Below are 12,841 nucleotides of genomic sequence, written 5' to 3' on the forward strand. Positions count from 1 at the left end.
GGGGGGGGGGGGGGTCCCCCGGGGGGTGCCCAACACCCCCCACCCCCCCCCCCCCCCAAACCTCACCTGTCCCCGCGCCCCCAGGTGGTTTACAAGAACAACGACTTCAAGCTGGAGCTGTCGCGGCTGGCGCAGGAGGGGGACGCGCGGGTGACGCTGCACGGGGCGCTGCTCTTCCACTGCGACCCCCCCCCGGCGCTGGACCCCGTCACCTTCGCCACCCCCCAGGCTCACCTGGCGCTGCCCACCTGGCGCCCGGCCCGCGCCGGCTCCGTCTCCTTCGACTTCCGCACCACGGAGCCCAACGGGGTCCTGCTCTTCGGGCAGGGACCCCCCCGCGACCCCCCGGCAGCCGCCCCCCGCNGTGTGCAGGTGTGCAAAGGATGTGCAGGTGTGAGGGGAGGGGTGTGCAGAGGGCGTGCAAGTGTGAAAAGATGTGAGGGGAGGAGTGTGCAGGTGTGCAAAAGGTGTGCAGGTGTGAAAAGGTGTGAGGGGAGGGGTGTGAAGGTGTGCAAAGGGTATGCAGGTGTTTTCAGGTGTGCAAAGGTGTGACGGGAGAGGTGTGCAGGTGGTGTGCAGGTGTGCACAGGTGTGAGGGGAGGGGTGTGCAGGTGTGCACAGGTGTGAGGGTGTGAGCACATGCAGGGCTCACAGGTGTGCAGGTACCACCCCCAGGTGTGCAGGGGGGTGCACAGGGGCTTTGGGGGTGTGCACAGGTGTGCGAGGGGTACAAGGAGGGACACAGGTGTGCGAGGGTTGTACAGGTGCAGTTCCCAGGTGTGCAGGGGCTGCTGGGGCAGGGTGTCCTGCTATCCCCCCTTTGCCGTGCACCCGCTGTCCCCTGATGTCCCCTGATGTCCCCCGATATCCGCCCACTGTCCCCTCGCTGTGCCCCCGCTGTCCCCTGATATCCCCTTGCTGTCCCCACTGTCCCCCCGCTGCCTCCACGCTCTCCCCTGATGTCCCCCACTCTCCCCCCACTGTCCCTCGCTGTCCCCTGATATCCCCTCGCTGTCCCCATTGACCCTGCGCTGTCCCCCCAACTCTCCCCCTGATGTCCCCTCGCTGTCTCTGATGTCCCCTCGCTGTTCGGACAGCGGGGACAGTTGTCCCTGATGTCCCGCGCTGGCCCCCCGCTGTCCTAGTCCTGTCCCCTCGCTGTCCCCCCCGCTGTCCCCGCTGTCCCTGACCCCCCCGCGCTGTCCCCAGGCTCGGTGTCGGTGAACAGCCGCAGCACGCCGTTCCTGGCCAGCGGTGACCGGGACGTTCTGGACGTGGGGGCCGAGCTGTACCTGGGGGGGCTCCCCGAGGGCCGGCCCGGCCCCCCCGCGCCCCCCGAGCTCTGGGCCGCGGGGCTGCGCCTCGGCTTCGTGGGCTGCGTGCGGGACCTGTTCGTGGACGGGCGGAGCCGCGACGTGCGGGCGCTGCTGGCCACCGGGGGGGCTCCGGGGGTCGCCCCGCTCTGTGCCAGGGACCCCCCCCGGCTGTGCGCCAGCGCTCCCTGTCGCAACGGGGGGACGTGTCGCGAGGGCTGGAACCGCTTCGTGTGCGACTGTCGCGGCACCGGGTACCTGGGGCCGCGCTGCGAGACAGGTGAGGGGACACGGGGACAGCGGGGACAGTGGGGACACGGGGACAGAGGGGGTGGCACCCCCCCGAGCACCTGGGTGAGGCAGGGGAGGGGGGCTGGGGGGACTGAGGGGACCCCGAGGTGACATGAGGGGGACATGGGGTACCTAGGGCCACGCTGCGAGACAGGTGAGGGGACACGGGGACAGCGGGGACAGTGGGGACACGGGGACAGAGGGGGTGGCACCCCCCCGAGCACCTGGGTGAGGCAGGGGAGGGGGGCTGGGGGGACTGAGGGGACCCCGAGGTGACATGAGGGGGACATGGGGTACCTAGGGCCACGCTGCGAGACAGGTGAGGGGACACGGGGACAGAGGGGGTGGCACCCCCCCGAGCACCTGGGTGAGGCAGGGGAGGGGGGCTGGGGGGACTGAGGGGACCCCGAGGTGACACGAGGGGAACATGGGGTACCTGGGGCTGCGCTGTGACATAGGTGAGGGGACACGGGGACACGGGGACAGCGAGGGTGGCACCTCCTGAGCACCTGGGTGAGCAGGGGGAGGGGGCGTGGGGGGCATTGAGGGTGACACGGGACCCCGAGGTGACACGAGGGGGACATGGGGTACCTGGGACAGCGCTGTGAGATAGGTGAGGGGACGAGGGGACAGTGGGGACAGCGGGGTGGGGTCACACGGGGGGCGTGGCACCCCCCGAGCACCTGGGTGAGGCGGGGGAGGGGGGCTTGGGGGGATTGAGGGGACCCCGAGGTGACACGGCAGGGCCTGGGGTCACACCTGGGGGCAGCATGGGGTACCTGTGGGACAGGTGAGGAGGGGGATGGGGGGATTGGGACCCTCTGAACACCTGGGTCCCCTCTTGGGGAAGGGTCACACCTGGGGAGGAGGTGCCTGGATGTCCCCAGGACCTGAGCCCCCCCTGGGACACCTGGCTGTCCCCTGCACGGGCGGCTCCCCCAGAGATGTCCCCAGACACCTCCAGTCACGGGAGGTGGCACTCAGTGGCAGTGTCCCTTGTCCCCCACCTGCCAACACCTGCCTGGGGCGGGGCTCACCTGACCGTGGGGTCCCAGAGGTGCCCTGGGGACACCCTGGGGACACCTTGGGGACACGGAGGGTGGCCGTGCCGAGGGTGACAGGGCGTCCCTGTCCCCGCAGAGGCGGCGGTGCTGAGCTATGACGGCAGCATGTACCTGAAGGTGCAGGTGCCGGGCGAGCAGACCGAGGCCGAGGACGTGTCCCTGCGCTTCATGTCCCCCCGAGCCTTCGGCCTCGTCCTGGCCACCACCTCGCGCCACTCGGCCGACACGCTGCGCCTCGAGCTGGACGGGGGGCGCATGAAGCTCACCCTCAACCTGGGTGAGCCCCCCACCCACCCGGGACCCCGCGGAGACCCCCGGATAAAGCCCGAAACGTCCTCGGAATGTCCCCGAAATGTCCCCGAAATCCTTCCCCAAATGGGGCCCGAGTCGGTTCTGGTCATCCCAGGAGGGCCAAAATGGGGTCTGGGATCCCAAAATAGGGTCTGGGACCCCCAAAATAAGGTCTGGAACCCTAAAATAGGGTCTGGGATCCCAAAATAAGGTCTGGAATCCTAAAATAGGGTCTGGGATCCCAAAATAGGGTCTGGGACCTCCAAATAGGGTCTGAGATTCCAAAATACAGTCTGGAAACCTAAAATAGGGTCTGGGATCCCAAAATGGGGTCTGGGACTCTAAAATGTGGTCTGGGACCCCAAAATGGTGTCTGGGACTCCAAAATAGGGTTTGGGACTCTGAAACAGAGGCTGGGACCCTAAAATATGGTCTGGGACCCCAAAATAGGGTCTGGGACCCCAAAAGGGTGTCTGAGACCCCAAAATGGTGTCTGGGACCCCATTATGGTTCACAGGATCCTGAGATGGAGCCTGGGACCTCAAAATGGTGCCTGGAACCCTAAAATGGTGTCTGGGATCCCCCCAAAATGGTCAAGTTGGTGTCTGGGATGCCACAGTGATGCTCAAGACCCCAAATTGGTGTCCAAGTCAGTTCTTAAGACCCCAAAAATGATTCTTGGGATCCCAAAAGTGCTCGTGGCCCCAGAATGGCCCAAAGTTGGTGCCTGGGAACCCAGGGCGATGGTCAGGAGCCCAAAATGGTGCTCAGGTCAGTTCTCCTGCCCCTAAAATTGTCAAATTCATGCCTGGGACCCCAAAAAGAGCATCCAGGTCCCAAAGATTTTCCCCAAAATGGTGTCTGGGTCGGTTCTGGTGATCCCAAATTGGTCAAGTTGGTGCCTGAGACCCCAAAATTTCCCCCAGATGGTGCCCAGGCACCCCCAGAATCGCACCTGTGACCCCCAAACTGGCCCTGGCAGGTCACCAGAGCCACCTCGGTGTCCCCAACACCCTCCCCCTCCCCTCCCCCGCGGGATTGGGGCCTTCGTGACCCCCCCGCTGCCACTTGGGGTGCAGTGCCGGGACCCCCCGAGGGGTTGAGGGTCCCCCCCAGAGGATTGGGGACACCCCAGGGTTGAGGACCCCTCCTGCAGCCCCTTCCATTGTGTGGGACCCCCGTGGGGCTGAAGGTCCTCTGTGGGACGGGGACCCCCCTGTGGGATTGGGGACCCCCCGAAGGGGTTCAAACTTCCCCCTAAGGGGCTGGGGACCCCCCCAGGGACTTGGAGACCCCCCATGGGATTGGGGCTCCCCCCGGGTCCCGGCGCTTGCCCCCCCCCGCCCCGCAGCGGTTGACGAGGGGGGGCCCAGCCCTGGGTGGGACCCCCCGGGACCCCCCGGGACCCCCCGGGCTGGGCCCCCCCCTGGCGGCGGCTGCGAAGGGCCTGACCCGTGTTCTCTCTCCCCAGACTGTGTCCGCGTGGGCTGTCACCCCAGTAAGTGCCACCCCCGCCCCGGGACACCCCCGGGACACCCCCGGGACACCCCCCAACCCCCCCACCCCAAACGCCCCCCAAAACTCCCCCAAACACCCCGGGGACACCCCCTGGGGACACCCCTGGGGACACCCCTGGGGGCACTCCCAGACCCTCTGGATCACCCCAAAACCTCCACAGGGATCCCCAAACCCCTCCTGACCCCCCAAAAGGTTGGGACCCCCCCCCCGTGTGTGTTTGGGGTACCTCCACAGGGACCCCCAAACCCCTCCTGACCCCCCCAAAAGGTTGGGACCCCCCCCGTGTTTGGGGTGCACAGGTGGGGTCAGGGGTCACACCTGGGCCATGCTGGGGACATCTGGTGTCACTCAGTGCCACAGTGTCCCAGTGCCACCCGGTGCCACCAGGTGCTCCAGTGTCACCCGTACTGGTGGCCCAGTGTCCCCAGTACAGTGCTGTCCCCTGGTGTCACTGGTGTCACCTGATGTCACCCAGTGCCATGGTGTCACCAGCACAGCGGTGTCCCCTGGTGTCACTGGTGTCTCCTTGTCCCTTGTGTCCCTCTGGTGTCCCCTGGTGTCACTGGTGTCCCCTGATGTCCCAGTGTCCCCTGGTGCAGAGGTGTCCCTGGCGTCCCTGGTGTCACCCAGGGTGTCGCTGTCCCCTGGTGTCCCTGATGTCCCCAGTGTCCCCGCTGTCCCTGATGTCCCAATGTCCCCAATGTCCCTGCTGTCCCGGTGTCCCCTGTGTCCCCGCTGTCCCCGGTGTCACCGCTGTCCCCGCTGCCCCCAGGCAAGGGCCCCGAGACGCTGTTCGCGGGGCAGCGGCTGGATGACAACGAGTGGCACTCGGTGCGGGTGGCCCGGCGCGGGCGCAGCCTCCAGCTCGCCGTCGACAACGTCACCGTCGAAGGTGACACCGCGGGGACGAGGCGGGGGGACCTTGACTTGGGCTCTTGGGGTCACCGGGGCGCTCGGGTCCACGGGGATGTGGCCAGTGGGGCTGCAGGTCCGTGGGACAGGGATGAAGGTCCATGGGGACATTAGTACTTGGGGACATGGTGACCAGGTCCATGGGGATGGGGATGAAGAAGGTCCTTGGGGACATTGGTGCTTGGGGACAGGGATGAAGATCCATGGGGACATGGATGAAGGTCCATGGGACATGGATGGAGGTCCAGGGGACAGGGATGAAGGTCCAGGGAATGGGAATGAAGATCCAATGGGACAGGGATGAAGGTCCATGGGACATGGATGGAGGTCCATGGGACATGGATGGAGGTCCAGGGGACAGGGATGAAGGTCCAGGGAATGGGAATGAAGATCCAATGGGACAGGGATGAAGGTCCATGGGGACATGGATGAAGGTCCATGGGACATGGATGAAGGTCCATGAGACAGGGATGAAGGTCCAGGGGACAAGGATGAAGGTCCGTGGGATGGGGATGAAGGTCCTTGGGGACAGGGATGAAGGTCCATGGGAACATGGATGAAGTTCCATGGGACAGGGATGAAGGTCCAGGGAACAGGGATGAAGGCCCATGGGACAGGGATGAAGGTCCAGGGGACAGGGATGGAGGTTCACAGGAACATGGATGAACCCACCTTAGGGACACGGGTGCACAGGGACAAGGTGACCAACCCTGTAAGGACACCACACACAGCCTGGATGTCCATGAAACCACGGCTGAACCGTGGCGCCGTGGCACACGCCACCCCTCGCGCTCCCGGTGCCACCCCCGTGTCCCCCACGCCCCCCAGGCCAGCTGTCGGGCTCGCACACCCGCCTGGAGTTCCACAACATCGAGACCGGCATCGTCACCGAGCGCCGCTTCCTGGCCGTGGTCCCCTCCAACTTCCTGGGCCACCTGAGCGGGCTGGTCTTCAACGGGCTGCCCTACCTGGACCTGTGCCGCGACGGCGACATCAGCTCCTGCGAGCTCAACGCCCGCTTCGGCCGCCGCGCCATCGTGGCCGACCCGGTGGCCTTCGGGGGCCGCGGCTCCTACGTGGCGCTGGCCACGCTCCAGGCCTTCTCCTCCTTCCACCTCTTCTTCCAGTTCAAGACCACGGCCCCCGACGGCCTCATCCTCTTCAACGGCGGCAGCGGCTCCGACTTCCTGGTGGTCGAGCTGGTCAAGGGGTGAGGGGAACACTGGGGGGACACCAGGGGGGACACCAGGGGGATGTCCTGGGGAGATCAGGGACCTTGGGGACACCACGGCCCTGCTGGGGGGCTCAGGGACCTTGGGGACACCACGGCCTTGCTGGGGAGCTCAGGGATCTTCACAGATCCTGGGGACACCTGTGGGGTCCTTGAGGGTCTTGGGGATCTCAGAGCCGCCGGGGACATGCTGGGAGTCCTTGGGACTTTGGGGACCTCCTGGGGACCTGCTGGATGTCCTGGGACCCCTGGGCACACCAGGGGGGCCCTGGGGATCCCGTCACCCCCCTGGGGACCTTGGGGACCTTCTGAACCTTTTTGGACCTTGGGACCCCCTCAGCCCTCAGGGAACCCCCTCACCCGCCCTTAGGCTCCGCCCCCATGTCACAAGCTCCTCCTCCTGGCCCAGGCCACGCCCATAAAGACCACACCCAACTGTGGCCACACCTCCACCATTGGCCACACCCCCGGCCCAGTCACACTCCCTGTATTGGGTGTGGGGGGGTCCAGGTGAGTCCCCCCCTTGCCCGGGGCCACGCCCAACGAGGCCACGCCCCCTTTTCCAGGTACATCCACTACGTGTTCGACCTGGGCGAGGGCCCCTCGCTCATGAAGGGCAACTCGGAGCAGCCGCTGCACGACGGGCGCTGGCACGAGGTGGCCGTGGCACGGGAGGGGGGGGCCCTGCACGGGCTGCGCGTGGACGGGAGACCCGTGACCCAGCACGGGCAGGGCGCCCGCGGGCTGCAGCTCAAGGGTGAGACCCTGGGGACACCTGGGGACACCTGGGGACAGCTGGGACACACCTGGGGACAGCTGGGGACAACTGGGACACACCTGGGGGAGGGTACAGGTGTGTGGGTACCCCCTGACCCAGCACAGGCAGGGCGCCCGCGGGCTGCAGCTCAAGGGTGAGACCCTGGGGACACCTGGGGACAGCTGAGACACACCTGGTGCACACCTGGGGACACCTGGGGACAGCTGGGGCACAAATGGAACACCTGGGTTCACCTGTGATCATTTGAGACACACCTGGGACACGCCTGGGGCACACCTGGGACACATCTGGGCCACCTGGGACACACTTGGGGCACCTGGGACACACCTGGGGACACCTCAGGAGCACAGCAGGTGTGGGGGTACCCATGGAGGGCATGGACAGGTAGCCCCTGACTCAGGACAGGAAGGGGACTTGTGGCCTCCAGCCCAAGGGTGACACCTGGGGACACACCTGAGTGACACCTGGGGCACCTGGGATCACCTGGGACACATCTGGGGGAGGGCACAGGTGTGGGGATGGTCCCGGGGTGGATGGGAGGGGTCACCCCAGTGGGGTACCCATGGCAGGGTGTCCCCTCACCCTCTGAGTGTCCCCCAGGTGTCCCTCAGGCGCACCTGGACATCAGGGTAGGGGGGCAATGGCACACGGGGGGGGGGTCTCCCTAATGGGTGACCCCCACCAGCTTGGGGGGCTAATCCTGATGCTGTTTTGGGGTGCGGACAGAGCTCTCAGTGCCCCCCAGGTGACCCCCCCGTGGGGGGGTCAGCCCGGGGCTCCTGGGCCGCCTCCCGCGGCTCGTGGCCTCCCGGGGGGGCTTCCGGGGCTGTTTGGCCTCGCTGGACCTGAACGGGCGCCTGCCCGACCTGCTGGGGGACGCCCTGCGACGCGTGGGGGACGTGCGGAGGGGCTGCGACGGTGAGGAACGGCTCAGGGAGATTTGAGGGGCTCAGGGGCCTCAGGAAGTTTTGGGGGGCTCGGAGGAATGGCTGTGCCAAATTTGAGTGGGGGGCACGAGGGGATTTGGAGGCCTTGGAGGAGCAGCTGTGCCCAGTTTGAGTAGGGGGCTCAGGGGGATTTGGGGGGCTCAGGAAGTTCTGGGGGGCTCAGGAAATTTTGGGGGTCTCAAAGGGGGGCTGTACCCAGTTTGAGTGGGGGACACGAGGTGATTCGGGTGGCACAGAGGGGCACGGGTGGCTCAGGGGGACATGGGGGGACACACAAGGCGCTCAGGGGTCCCAGGGTGGGTGGGGGACACCCCACACAGGGGGGGAGCCCAGGACCCCCCAGGAGCGAGCAGAGGGGGCAGGTGGCCCTTGTCCCTCGCGGGGGACACGCGTGTCACTTGGTGTGTGGCCGTGTGAGCCTCGCACGGGCCCTGGTGTCCCCAAACGGGACGAGTGTCCCTCGCTGAGGTGGCTCCGTCACTTCCCCTGTGCCCCCATGGCCCGTAAGGAGGGCAGGTGGCAGCGCGGGTGTCACCTGTGCCACCTGTGCCACCTGAGCCTGGCACGAGGGCTCCGTGTCCCCACAGGGCACCAGGGACACACGGGACACACGGGACACACGGGACACACGTGTCCCTGCCCCGGGGTGGCTCTGTCACCTGCCCGAGGGCTCCGTGTCCCCACGGCCCCTAACGAGGGGCAGGTGACAGCACGTGGGACACCTGTGTCCCTCACGGGGGGGCCGTGTCCCCCCCCCATGTCCCCCCGATGTCCCCATGGCCAAGTTTCCCCATGTCTGGGTGTCCCCCCCATGTCCCGGTGTCCCCCTTTGTCCCCTGTCCCCCCACTCCAGGTGAGTCCCAGGCAGTGTCACCTTCTGCCCCACACCTGGGGGGGGTCCCGGGGGGCTTTGGGGCCGCTCCGTGGGGCGGGACGTGGCTCCCGGTGTCCCCGTGGGGCAGGACAGGCTGTGGGGACACCGGAACGGGGTGGGGGGGGGGTGGTGGCACTGCCGTGGGTCGCCGTGGGGCTGCCAGGGGGCTCGGCCCCCCCGTGGGGCACGGGGACAGCTCCGTGTGGGGCTCTGGGGGTCCCGGGGGGGCTCCGTGGGGCCGCCCCCACCCCCGTTGGTCCCCGATTGTCCCCGCGGGTGGCCGTGGGTCGGGGGGCAGCTCCGTGGGGCTCCGGGGGGGGCTCTGTGGGGCTCCCCCCACCCCTCGCCGGGGGGTCCGTGGGTTCCCCCTCGTGGGTCGCGCGTGGCCCCTCCCCCCCCGGCCCCTNTCCCCCTCCCCTTCTCCCACCCCCCAATTTGGGAGCCCCCCACCTTCTCCCCTCCCCATTTTGGGGTTCAATCCCTCCTAGACCCCATTTGGGGGCTCTGACCCTCTCCCTTCACCCCCCCTCCCCTCATTTGGAGTCTCTGCCTCTCCTTTCACACCTCCCCCCTATTTTGGGGGTCTCCCTTCCCCCCACCTCCACCCCCTCATTTGGGAACCGCCCCCTTCATTTGGGGGCTCCCCCCCCTCATTTGGGGACTCCCCCATCCTCTCCTCCATCCATTTCGGGGGTCCCCTCTCCCTCCCCACCCTCACCCCCCCAATTTGGGGGTTCCCCTTCTCTTTTCTCCCCCCAATTTGGGGGTTCCCTCCTCTCTTTTCACCCCCCCCATTTGGGTGCCCCCCGCCCGCCCCGCCCGCGTCTCCTCCAGCCTCTCGACCACCCACCACGTGCACCACTTCCACGGGCGGCACGGCACGGCGCCCATCGCCATCAACCGCGCGCCCTTCCTCACCCGCGGGCACCACGGTGAGCCTTCAGCCTCATCATCCTCATCCTCGCCTTCCTCATCATCCTCATCATCCTTACCCTCATCATCATCCTCATCATCATCCTCTTCATCCTCCTCATCCTCCCCATCGCCATCAACCGCGCGCCCTTCCTCACCCGCGGGCACCACGGTGAGCCTTCAGCCTCCCCATCATCGTCCTCACCTTCCTCATCATCCTCATCATCATCATCATCCTTACCCTCATCATCATCCTCATCATCCTCCTCATCCTTCCCATCGCCATCAACCGCGCGCCCTTCCTCACCCGCGGGCACCACGGTGAGCCTTCAGCCTCATCATCATCATCCTCGCCTTCCTCATCATCCTCGTCATCATCATCATCCTTACCCTCATCATCATCCTCATCATCCTCCTCATCCTCCCCATCGCCATCAACCGCGCGCCCTTCCTCACCCGCGGGCACCACGGTGAGCCTTCAGCCTCATCATCCTCATCCTCGCCTTCCTCATCATCCTCATCCTCATCCTCATCATCCTCCCCATCCTTCCCATCGCCATCAACCGCGCTCCCTTCCTCACCTGCGGGCACCACGGTGAGCCTTCAGCCTCATCATCCTCATCCTCGCCTTCCTCATCATCCTCATCATCATCCTCATCCTCATCATCCTCCTCATCCTCCCCATCGCCAACCTTTGTGTGCCCTTCCTCACCCACGGGCACCACGGTGAGCCTTCAGCTTCATCATCCTCATCCTCACCTTCCTCATCATCCTCATCATCATCCTCATCCTCCTCATCCTTCCCATCGCCATCCTCATCATCATCCTCATCATCATCCTCATCCTTCTCATCGCCATCAACCACGCGCCCTTCCTAACCCGCGGGCACCATGGTGAGCCTTCATCATCCCCATCCTCATCCTCACCTTCCTCATCATCCTCATCATCATCCTCATCCTCATCATCATCTTCCTCATCCTCCCCATCGCCATCAACCGTGCGCCCTTCCTCACCCGCAGGCACCACGGTGAACCTTCCTCATCCTCATCATCATCCTTATCATCATCCTTATCATCATCCTCAACATCCCTGTCCTCATCCTCCTCATCCTCATTTTCCTCATCATCATCATCCTCAACATCCCCATCCTCATCATCCTCATCCTCACCTTCCTCATCCTCATCATCCTCATCCTCATCCTTTTCATCCTCCCCATTGCCATCAACCACGTGCGCCATGGTGAGCCTTCATCATCACCCACATCATTCTCATCTTCCTCATCTTCATCTTCATCCCAGTCATCATCACCTTTCTCATCCTCCTCATCCTCTCCATTGCCATCACCTGTGGGCCCTTCCTCACCCCTGGGCACCACAATGAGCCTTCATCACCCTCAACATCATCACCTTCATCCTCCTCCTCTTCCTTGTGGCCATCCACTGGGCCTTCCTCACCCACAGTGAGCCTTCATCACCCTCCTCATCAACCTTCCCCCTCCTCCTCACAGGGACCCCAAAACCCTCATCATCATCATCATCATCATCATCATCATCATCCTCTTCCTCAGCCTCAGGCTCCCTCAACTTCCTCTTCACGATGACAGGGACACAGATGGCCTTCCTCCCCCTCTTCCTCCTCCTTCTCCTTCACCTCCTTCTCCTCCTCCCACTCTTCCTCTTCCTCCTCCTCCTCCTCCTCCTTCTGCTCACAGACACCCAACTCCCTCCTCCTCCTCCCAGGAACTCCAGCCTTCCTCCTCCTTCTCCTCCTCCTGTTTCTCACCCTCCTCCTCCTCCCCAGCTGCTCGCGGGTACTTCAGCCTGGCCTTCCTCCCCCTCCTCCTCCTCCCCTGTCACCGCCTCTTCCTCCTTCTCCTCCTCCTCACTGCCTCGAGAACCTGGAACAACCTTCCTCTTCCTCCTCCTCCTTCTCCTCCCCCTCCTCTTCCTCTCACCTTCCTCCCCTCCTCCTCCTCCTCCTTTGGGGGGGGCCCTGTGGGGTCCGTGCCCCCCCGTGTGTCCCCACCGTGTCACGCTCGGGATTGGATGGTTTTGGGGTGATTTTGGGTGGTTTTGGGTGTTTTGTGATGGTTTCAAGGTGTGTTCAGGTGGTTTTGGGGTATTTTGGAGTGGTTTGGGCTGTGTTTGGGGGTTTTTGAGTGTGTTTGGGTGTTTTGTGGTGGTTTTGGGGTGTTTTGTGATGGTTTTGGGTGTGTTTGGCATTTTTGGGGGTGTATTTGGGGTGTTTTGGGATGGTTTGGGTTTTTTGGGGTGTATTTGGGGTGTTTTGGGATGGTTTTGGGCTGGTTTTTGTGGTTTTGGCTGTTTTTGATGTATTTTCAGTGTGTTTGTGCACCCTGAGCCCTCCTGCAAGACCATGGCAGGGGGGACAAGAGGGACCCCCAGGCATTGGGGGGTCCTGATGGCCGCACAGCCCCTCCCCCAAACTCGGGGGTCCCCCCCAGGTCTCGGAGCCCTCCCCATTCCTCAGGGTCCCCTCTGGATGTTGTGCACCCCCAAATTCAGGGCTCCCCATGAACACTGGGGTCCCCCCGCACAAAAATTCCAGATCACCCCCAAACATCGGGGTCCCTCCTAGACCCCCCCCCCACCTGCCCAAACTCCAGGGGGGTCCCCCTTCACTCGGGGACCCCCAAATCCCCCTGCCCTGAGCTCCCCCCAGATCCGCCTCCCCCCAACCCCCCTCCGCT

At 65.0% G+C, this 12,841-nt stretch overlaps 1 protein-coding gene across 1 annotated transcript in view; it reads left to right on the top strand.

Moving 5' to 3' along the window:
- LOC121339064 (neurexin-2-like) overlaps positions 1–12,841 on the top strand; it is a 36,417-nt gene that overhangs the window by 14,025 nt on the left and 9,551 nt on the right. The window contains exons 8-16 of the mRNA XM_041410540.1: positions 85–391; positions 1,210–1,593; positions 2,745–2,945; positions 4,431–4,457; positions 5,250–5,369; positions 6,218–6,599; positions 7,187–7,387; positions 8,153–8,316; positions 10,017–10,151. Of these exons, the coding sequence (XP_041266474.1) occupies positions 85–391; positions 1,210–1,593; positions 2,745–2,945; positions 4,431–4,457; positions 5,250–5,369; positions 6,218–6,599; positions 7,187–7,387; positions 8,153–8,316; positions 10,017–10,151 (1,921 nt within the window). The remainder of the gene's footprint in view (positions 1–84; positions 392–1,209; positions 1,594–2,744; positions 2,946–4,430; positions 4,458–5,249; positions 5,370–6,217; positions 6,600–7,186; positions 7,388–8,152; positions 8,317–10,016; positions 10,152–12,841) is intronic.

This window comes from Onychostruthus taczanowskii, unplaced genomic scaffold (assembly GCF_017590055.1).
Source record: "Onychostruthus taczanowskii isolate IOZ18803 unplaced genomic scaffold, ASM1759005v1 scaffold327, whole genome shotgun sequence".
NCBI lineage: Eukaryota > Metazoa > Chordata > Aves > Passeriformes > Passeridae > Onychostruthus > Onychostruthus taczanowskii.